The following is a 10,411-nucleotide window of genomic DNA, read 5'->3' as shown; positions in this document are numbered from 1 at the left end:
CACTTGTCTTTCTTTTATTGTGTGCTACATACTTACACGCTAACAAGAGCAGACTTTAGAGGCATTTAATTTCGTCGTACATGTGCACTGAGCCAATGTCATGTGCACAAAATAAAAAAAAAAGCAGAGCAAGGAACATTGGCAGTCGACCTACAGTTGTCAGTAAATCGACGCTTATGCAAAGTCGTGTCATTGCTAAGCCGCATGCGGCTTGCACTCAGGCTCGTCGGCAAACGCGGTCGGGCCGGCGTGAGGCCAATGTCAGTCCCCAAGACCGGCGCTACGTTGGTTTTCAAGGTCGGGCCAACCACTTCGCAGTCAGTCACAGACCTCTCGCCGACCTTTTCCCGAAAACCAATTATTGCTTGGGACTTCACTTTACCCTCTATAGTGTGCAATACAAGTACATATAGTATACAACATGTATAGTATACTATAGTGTACTGTACAAGGTTACTCTATCATTTACCTCCTCCGCTTGTTCTTTTCATTGTTAAACTCACATTGATCCTTTTCACCCTCACTTCCTTTCCCTTTCTCCTTGCCCTACTATACTACAGATCAATATGCTATGCTTCCAGTTTTCTTTGCACAGCTGGATCGAGTTTTCTACGGTTACTGGATATAACCTTATCTCAAACTGCAACAACTACACAGCGAAGAAAAAAAAGGGAGCCACGCTACTCACCTTCTTCGAGAAGGCCGGAGAAAATGAGTATGGAGGTGTAGACTTTGATGGCCGTGGTCTCCACCTGCGGTTCAGCCATGACCAGGAAGCTCTGAGTGATTGGTGTCTTGCCGAAGGCCCAGTAGGTGTGCTGGTACGACTTGTACCCCTCCGAGCTGTACTCCTGGCGGAGCTTGTCTAAGCGATTCCGGTTGAACCTGCACGGTTCAAAGTGTGTACAGGGGCTTCCGAAGCAAAAAAAAAGCTCGCATACAATTGAGATGTAAGTCTGGTGGACCAATTACAGCAAGTCCAAGTTGCTAAACTGATAATGCTTCAAAACGGGTAATTCTTTGAACTGTGACTTGCCCGTGTTTTAGGAAGTATCACATTCTAACGGCTCAAAAAATCTGTAATAATTGGCACACTGCGCTACCTTTGAGAAAAGGAAGAAGAAAATAAAAAAAACCTATTCACCCTAGACACAGTATTACTGAGAACTAACAGACAATGATGCCAAGAAAAGTATAGGGGATTGTATTAGCAGTAATTGTAATGCAAATGTGTTGAAAGAAAAGTGGACGGAAATATAACTTGTCAATGGCAGGTTGTTATAATGCGGCAAGTTATCTTTTTATTTTTTCGTCCGCTTTTTTTTCTTCACATTTACACTACAATTACTTCCAATAACATCCCCTATACTTTACTTGGCATCATTGTCTGTCATTGCCTGTTAGTTCTCAATATGACCGTCTCTAATAAAAAAAATTAATCCTTAAGTTTCCCCTTCTTTGTTTATTTCTCGCTAGAGTTATCTATATATATTATGAAGAGGTCTGCCAGGTCATGCCAGTCAGTCACCTCCCTTGGTATAACTGGCTGGAAGGATGATAGCACGAGCCAACCAGCTCGTTATTGTTTTTTCTTGCATTGCTTTGTGATTGTCCTGTAATTGGCCCCCTCTGCTGGCGGTGACAGTGAGACGGGTGGATTGTCAGATTACCTCCTCAGGGTGCTCCTGAAAAGTCCGAGCGTGGCCACCTCAGGCTTGTTGAGCAGCCCGCTGTCCACCAGGGTGCGTCGACAGTTCATCACTTCCTGGTGAAGCTTCACCCGGTCTTCGAAAGCCAAGCGGCCCTGTAAGGCACAATCACCAAAAATAGAGAAGGGTAAAAGCAAACGTTGCAGGAACTATCGAGATCCTAGCAAAAGCTTCGAAGTACTCTATATTGCTGGAGACACCAGTAACGACATTTGACGATATAGGCATGGGCAAACGATACAGGCTGCAAGCACACGCATGCAAGGTGGATGGCGCAAGAGAGAAATATATTAGTTGTGATAAAAAAAAAGAATACAAAAAAAATTGCCCGCAGCTTCCCTCGGGGGAACACTGAGGAGGATGCGGACCATATAATTGGTTAACGGGGTGTTAAAGTGCGACTTACTTGGGTCGATGGCTAAATTGGTTAACGTGGTTGTGAAATGGGGTGTTAAATTGTGACTTACTTGGGTCGATGGCTAAATTGGTTAACGTGGTTGTAGGAGGGGGTGTTAAATGAGTGAACACGTACACACGTATGCGAAAGGGCGGCGCTGGTCGAAGGGACGTCGATCATTGTGTTTGTGGATTCGTTGGAATTCATTTCACCGCGACCTTGGACGTCGACGCGCCGTACAAACCAACCGACGAGCGGCAACTGAGCGAGCGAGCGCCGACCTTGAGTATATATACAGCACGACGGCGCATGCACTGTCAGCTGTTGAATGTTCTCGAAGCGCGACGCCACATGCGCGTCCACTGGAGAATCAGGAGAATTGTAGATGTCGAACGCGGTGTGTAGAGGAGGAAGGGTGCACAGATGGTGGAGGAGTGAAGCGCGCGCGGTGTGTAGAGGAGGAAGGGATGCACAGATGGTGGAAGAGTGGGCGACGGCGCGACGGCGCATGCGCGCGCGTCAGCTGTCGAATGTTTGAGAAGCGGTGCGGACGGCGCACTACAAGGCGCGAGTATAAGATGCTCCGCATCTAAAAGAGCACTATTTTCTGCGTCCCATCGCAGGGCCTTGGCGCAAGGTGTACAAGGAGGACGGTGCATTCCTTTTGAATATTCCTTCACTAAGTGGCGTACCGTTTTCATGGCAACAACAATTTGTCGCTGAGTCGCAGACATCGTTATGCCACCACTGCCATCATTACATTGCTGGTGCTGCGCATAGCTCTACAAGTTCTGTGTGGAAATGCAGGAGTATTCAGAAGCGTCTTTAGATTGAGTGATACCGCAGCAAATTCGCATTTAAAACAACATAAATTATTAAACTGGGCTGACTTTTCTGTGAGAATGATCCCTGCGCCATTCTGTTCAAGAATAATATCTCAAGTGCACAAGTGGGACTCACCTTGACGCTGAGTTCGTACGACGGCTTCATGCGGGCGGCCAGCGGCGGCCAGTAGCTGGCCACCAACGAGGCCACCTCCTGGTGCTGGGGCGTCTCGAACAGGTAGCATTTGTGCAGGTCTGGCACGCTCTTGGACAGCGTGACGGTGACCAGGCGGTCCTCCTCATTGACCAGCACGGACTCGAGGTCCGAGTAGCGGTACGCATTCAGGATGGCTTTGCTGTCCGCGTTCACCAGGAGCACGCCTTCGCAGCTCACACCGAGCAGCAACTGGTGGTCTGGGCATATCATCGTCATCATCATCAGCCTGACCATGTCCCGTGTCTTGCCAATCAACCCAGTCCTGTGCTTGCTGCTCCCTTGTTATCTCCGCAAACTGCCTAATCTTACCTTCCCACATAATATTTGGGGATAACATGTCGTTTTCCCATTACTGATGCTTTTTTCATTGTGGGCTTGTCAGCGATCAGCCATATCTGACAACGTAATCTTTTATCAAGGTCATTTGCCGTTTCATGTTGCGACATTACGTTGTTGGCTTTGATTTGCATTTCACTGTTTAATAACGCATGAACGTCATTGTTGCGGGTATCAACAGAATTTCTGGGCTTCTAAGCACATGGGTGAGGGTCCAGTTCCAGGCACGGACAAAGAATAAGTTGAAAGGGAGCATTGCATATATTGAGATAAATACAAAGAAAATTAAAGAAAAGTGGCAGGTCAGGCTCACAGACGCCGCTTGCAACGGCGTAGTCAGGAGGTGGCACATCAAGCTCGTGCAAGCTCCCTTCCCACATTTTTTTCGGTTTTTTTTGCCATAATACACAGAGCCCAACATCACACTCAGTCACATCTGGCTCCCTGAGTCCTATTTGAAATCAAGGTGGTGCTCTCTCCGAAAGAAATTTCTGCCAACGCCCCTGGCACTTGCCGAATTTTTCTGATGTAGGAAGGGCTATAATTATTTTCAACACGAAAGTGTTTTATGCCCGGATCCACCATGACCTCAGTGGAGTATTGCCATCACGGAAATAACATGGAAAATATGCGCGTAATCAAGAAGCAAAGAAGAAAGAGTTCCATAAATGGAAGTCAAACCTACGGCCTTTCGGTCTGCGACAACATAAGTCAGCCATGTTACCAAATACGCCGCATGCTCTAGAAGCTTTGCAAATAGACCTTTTATATCCAACACTCCTTTCACGTTAAACAGTGCTATAGTTGGCAAACATCAATAGACATTGCTCAAGCTCTTTCATATTAACCTACAATAAACATTGAACCACTTCTGTGAGGGCATGTTTCACTTTCATGCCATACCGATTCCTATGACGGAGCGTTCACCCGTGTTTTCTTTTAAAATTGCACTTTCGACAATGTTTCAGCTCCCAAGTTAGGATACTGTACTGACAAAAAAAAAAAGAAATGGTGGAAGAGCGCACCGTAGGTGAGGTAGCCGCGGCATGTGACTGGGAACAAGGCGGTTCCGTAGAGCGGATACTGCATGACGATGGACAGGTACCACACCTTGCACACCAGTTCGGACTTTCCACTTCCGTACGTCTAAGGGAGAGAAGGAAGGGTCACAGGAATGATTACTTGCTGTTGTCGAAAACACATAGTTTTGTTTTCTGGGCTCCAAATGTAATAGTTCATGATGAATTTATCATGAAATGAATAGTAACGACCTCTAGCTTGTCAATAATATCTGCATGCAGGAAATTTCAATGAAGATTACACAAGTGCTGTCGGGTTACGAATACTTAATTTGAATTCATTTTCTATTTTCGTCTTATATTTAATAATGCTATGCTTGTTTTCCAAGAAACTTTCACTAGTAGAAAGGCTATTGTCTCGTACTTTCTTTTTGTTTTGTTTATTACTGGTTGATATGAGTAATTGCCAGAACAAATAATGTGGACTTAATATTTTATGAGTAAATGTATCTCTTGACAAGGCATTATTTGCTACATGAAATGCATGTTGGTGTATTTGGGGCGTATCAAAGTGATGATACGCCAGATAAATAAATCAGTAAATTATACGTAGACAAAGAAATTATACATTGGGGTACGCCTATGAATAAAACTACTGATATAACATGTTGTGACTTAAGCAAAATAGATTTAGTGAGCTATCGTTACATGAATACAACAGTATCGGTAGTGAAATTAAACTATTGGTTTAGCACATTATCTGAGAAGTTATCTGTAACTAATTTTCCAACACAAAACTACTTGTTCAAGAAGGTGTTGATAGGCGTTAAGCTTTGCATAGGTCGGCCAAAACTGTCCCGCTTACTCAAACTCCCTCATGAAATATATTTTTCACTTTGGACTCACTCGGACTCAGACTCGCTAAACTTTTTCTGAGCTGGACTCACTCGGACTCAAACTCACTGAAACATTACTCCACCAGACTCGCTCAGACTCAGACTCGCGGCTCGATCTGAGTCTGAGTGAGCCGACTCATGACTGAGATTGCCGATCTATGAACACAATTAAAACACGCGATATATCTGTATTTAGACACAGTAAGAAGACAGTAAGGCTCACTCTATGGGCGGTACACAGAGCCTGGATCCACTCGTTCTCGGGACGCGTGTCCCTGATGCGCTCAGCGATGTAGCTTTCCACGTCCCGATACCTGAAACGTCAAGGATGCATACGTGCTCGAAATGACATCCCGAAATTAGCTTTGCCCGTTTTTGTCTCAGACAGGGACAAAAATGTCAAAATAAGGCATCCAGTAAAAACAATAAATACTGACATTATGACGGGACAAAGAAAGTAGGCACTGCAATTTTTTTCTACTTCTCATGAAACGCCAGAAAGCATATGTTTTTCCACAAGTATCAGACGAATTGCACTTATTAACCCCCAGCCCCTCACTTCGCCCCCTAGTCTATAAGTCAAATGAATGAAGAGTGACACGATCCTGTTGATTCTAATGCTATTTTACTGCTACTGCTACAATATATTCAATGTTTTTTATAAGGAAGGCTACCTTAATGCTGCCGGTGTTTTTACCCCTTTCCTCTAACTATGTGTCAACATGAATGGACGAGCTTCCGTCATACACTATTGACTGTTACATCCAAGACTGCCACTGTCGCTAATGATGGTAGTTGTAATATGAATAAACAAACAGGGCTTACCTGTCAAGCTCCTCGATTTCTGATGGCTCACCAACAGAGACCTGAGCTTGCAGGCCAGCCAGCTGCAGAGCTACTCTCTCCACCACAGGGAAACTGTCCGCCTGAAACAATAAGTGCGCGTGCGGGAAGCCTCAGCATTTTGAGGGATCAACGTGCCTCTGATATCAAACACCCAAAATGAATGTGTCAAGCTGTAAATGTCAAATAACACTTTACATAGTAAAAAAAAAAAGCATAGTCATTTCCCAAGTCTAAAGTTTCGTATTGTACAAAAGTAAACAAAAAATGCCGAGCCGGGTAAGTTGTAACTCGTCAATGATAGATTCCAGCTAGTTCATCAAGCTCTATTGCTAAGCTCTATTGCTAAGCTCTATTGCTCAAGCTCTATTGCTAAGCCAATAGGAGCTAAGCTCTATTATCAAGCTCTATTGCTAAGCCAATAGGAGGATGTGAAATTCCCGGTTTATGTCAGAACAGTTGACATAATGAGCTTTATGAATTTAATCACATGCTTTTTTGAACACTTAAGAAAATGATGTTTAAATTGAGCTGTCAGCAAGATGATGATTAACATTTGCTATAATGTCCAGAATAATCAATAAATAAAGAAATTAAGACATCCACTGAGGATGAGTAGTGGCAAAGATTACATCTTTTTCTGCAAGAGCGGAGACTCAAATAGCAACTTTTAAGGCACCCTAAAGAAGTGACCCTAGGTCGCAAAGTACTTCAATAATTGTGACCATTACCAATAGCCAAGCAATAGCTGTGTTTCAGGAACTATATTTTCTGCGTTTCCATCAATACTATTGGAGCTTTTGGAGAAGTAGTTGCGAGTGAAGAGAAAGAGTACATCACTGATAAGAAAATGTGTACTATTTATTTTTTTAATGTGACAATAAAAACGACCCTTTGTGACGTATTTACCTTGACGACGTCATGAACCGCCTGTGCGTACAGTAGGCTCACTTCGACAGGATCCTGGGGGATCTCGCGCACCGCCTTGAAGAGTCGCTTGCGGAAAACGAAGCGGCACTCGCCTCCCCCGAGGGCCTTCGTGGGGCCCTTCTTCGAGATTGTCGTGTACTTGGTCAACGTTGCCGACGTACGACGGCACCTGTTACGGTAGAGGAAAAGAAAGTCATACAGATATTCAAGTACGCAATCTTTATGCATCGATGAGCCACGTGGGTAGCACTCTCTTCAGAGAGACCCTTTGACTTGCATAGCTACATCTCTGACTTTGCTTGCATAGCTACATCTCTGTGCTCAGCGTGTCCAGTCATGCAGGGAGGGATACCGTTCCATTCTTACTGACCCCATCTTAGTGGGCAGAGGCATTCCCTGAACAAACACTGGAATTTACAAAGTGATGGGTGTACAGATGGACGGACAGACACAGACGGACAGACGAATGGATGCACAGACGAATGGACGGATGGATGGACACAGGGACAGATGGACAGATGCATAGACGGGTGGACGGACACATGGACAAATGGACAGACAGGCTCATAGACAGATGGATGAACGAATGCACAGATGAATGGACAGACGGACACATGTACGAATGTACAGACACACATGGACGGACGAACGGGCAGATAGATGCATAGCCGGATAGATAAACGGACGGACACACGGATGAATGGACAGACAGGTGCATAGATGAATGGACAAACGGATGCACAGATGGATGAACAGATGGACACACGGACAGATGGACAGACAGATGCATGGATGTACGGACAGATGCACAGATGGATGGACAGACAGACACACAGACAGACGAACAGACAGATGCATGGACGGATGGACAGATGCACAGACATATGGACGAATGGACCGATGTACAGTGGTCAGACGGGATGGGTACAGCCTATTTTGAACCTATATGGGCACTATGAATGCTCCATGTAACACCTGTGTTTCGGTCCAACGGGAAGCTACAATGACTGCGCCAACTGACATCGTTAGAGCCTAAACGCCTGACCAAACATACCTGTTGCAGCGCGTCGGTGCACATCTTTTTGACGCGGCATCAAGCCCTCTCCCATATGGAGAGAGAGAGCGTGCGGCTTTGCGAAGTCACGTGCCCACTCTTTCTATAAGGAGAGGGTGCGGTGCCACATCAAAAAGCCTCGCGCTGACACGCTGTGACGGATACGTGGGGTCCGGTCTTAAAGAACCTTGCTCCTAAAAACCAGCAGATGATGAAGCTAATGAAGGTATAAGGAACATTAATTTTACTGTTTTGAGTGCATTGTAGTAATTGTGATCAAGATGTGAAGAAAATGATGTGGGCATAAAGATTAGACAACTTTTGGTGGCAGTACCGAACCTCCAATCTTAGGATTGTGTTTAGAACAAATGCATGACAATTTAGAGTACGGTGTACTTTGTGTGAGAGCTTTAAGCTGTCTCATGGTTTACCCTTGAGCTAGCATAACCAAGAGTTACTTACACTTTGAGATAAGATGGCAGCCGTCTCCTCATCCACTTTATGGGGTACATGCAAACCTAGAATGTAATTCACTGGCTTGATTCTTACTCGTAGTCACACAATTTTTTTTTGCTAGATGGCATCCCGCTAATTCTGGTGGTCCCTTTTTTATCACGGTCATTATGTGCAGGTTTTAGGGGCGAAGCTCCTCTTAGTCTAACGTTGTCCGGCGTCAGGCCTAACTGAGAGAAGAGACGAGAGAAAAAAAAAGGAAGGCGGTATCTCCCGAACAGTATCTCATAGAAGTACATACAAACTGCAGCTGAGTGGAGATATTCTAGGGCTGTGCCTGGGTGCATGAGAAAGAAGTGCCTCTCTCAATCTCCTGGATTGTTGCCGTACGTGGCAAATCATTGGTGCAGCATGGCACCTCATGCATGCCTTTAAGAAGATGGCTCCCACGTTAAGAGACCGTTTTATTCGCTTGTTGTCAGACTTGTCTACATCCCGCATACGTCAGCAGTCTACGTGCACAAGCTATGTAACCTGCGCGACACTTACGTTTCCCATTGGTAGATAATGTCTGCGAGGTATTCGAACCCCTTGATGACGTGTTCATGATCAGGTGTGCACTGCAAAAAAAAAGAAGTGACACGTTGAGGCAACTTTCCTGTACAGCATAATTGTAGCACGGCGAAGCATATCTAATCTTTCTTCTTTCTCCTTCATTATTCATCGAGATGGCTATTGTTGTTAAGGAGGCATTACATGAGTAATTGACCTAGTCTCCGCTTCATGTAACATGCCACTGGGAAACGGGATGATGTAGGACAGAATGAAGGTGGCAAATAATGCTAAGAAAAAAAAAAGCTTGTACTAAGTCACACAAAGCTTGGCCCAGCCAAGCTGGTCAATCCTTAGGTCCTGAGGACTAACACTGGTTGCTGCTGTATTGTAACTGGTTCTTGCTAGGTTTTGCTGCGTTGTAGTTCAATTTTGTTATGTTGTTACTAGGCTTCCATTGGGAATCGACTATATTCTCTGCGCCGAGCTTTGTGCAAGTGAGTGCAAACTTCCCGCATTCTTTATCTCTATTTCTCTCTGTCATTCCATATATGTTACGCTTCACTTTCCCTCGCCCTTTTCTTTCTCCTCCCCCTCACATATTCACTCTTTGCTGTCTCTTGGTTTTTTCGTCTGCAAGCACAGCAAGTCTACTTACGCTACCACCTTGCTATACGATACCACACAAGGCTACGGTATGTTCTGTCAGCATGCCTGCAATTCAAGACGCTTGCCATGCGATTATGGGTACGCGGGTTCGAATCCTGCCACCTTGCGAGAAATTTTTTTGCCCGAGATTTTCTCTATTTCTCATTCTTTTTATCTCTTTCTTTCTGTGGCTATCTTTTATCTTTCTCTCACCATCCTCTTGTATACCACCCGTCTGTTACTCAGTTTCTGTGGCACACTCACGTTCATGATGACGATAATCTTTGGGTCACGACACATTACGTCGAACTATAACAGCTATATACATATAGTGGACATAGGAAATGAGGTTTACGGCAACGATATTGAGTCCTTTCGTTAAGTCACATACAATGCGTGAAGGAAGATTGCATATCACATGTTTATCCGCAACATCGTATGATCGGGAGTCATGCCCACTTTCATGCAGTAACAGGCGCAAAGGAGCCAAGCCACAGTATGCCAACAGTCCCCATAATAGAGCACACAAAATA

General features: G+C 44.9%; 1 protein-coding gene across 1 annotated transcript in view; it reads right to left on the bottom strand.

Moving 5' to 3' along the window:
* The window catches only part of Myo81F (unconventional myosin 81F), a 131,969-nt gene that overhangs the window by 30,393 nt on the left and 91,165 nt on the right, over positions 1-10,411 (bottom strand). Inside the window, exons 26-33 of the mRNA XM_075871023.1 lie at positions 9,228-9,298; positions 7,151-7,340; positions 6,224-6,324; positions 5,622-5,712; positions 4,509-4,629; positions 3,067-3,344; positions 1,671-1,804; positions 689-885 (exon numbers count right to left, since the gene is read on the bottom strand). Of these exons, the coding sequence (XP_075727138.1) occupies positions 689-885; positions 1,671-1,804; positions 3,067-3,344; positions 4,509-4,629; positions 5,622-5,712; positions 6,224-6,324; positions 7,151-7,340; positions 9,228-9,298 (1,183 nt within the window). The remainder of the gene's footprint in view (positions 1-688; positions 886-1,670; positions 1,805-3,066; positions 3,345-4,508; positions 4,630-5,621; positions 5,713-6,223; positions 6,325-7,150; positions 7,341-9,227; positions 9,299-10,411) is intronic.

Source organism: Rhipicephalus microplus, chromosome 8, assembly GCF_043290135.1.
Source record: "Rhipicephalus microplus isolate Deutch F79 chromosome 8, USDA_Rmic, whole genome shotgun sequence".
Classification (NCBI taxonomy): domain Eukaryota; kingdom Metazoa; phylum Arthropoda; class Arachnida; order Ixodida; family Ixodidae; genus Rhipicephalus; species Rhipicephalus microplus.
Note: the sequence above shows the minus strand (reverse complement) of the source record. Positions and strands in the feature narration are given on the sequence as shown.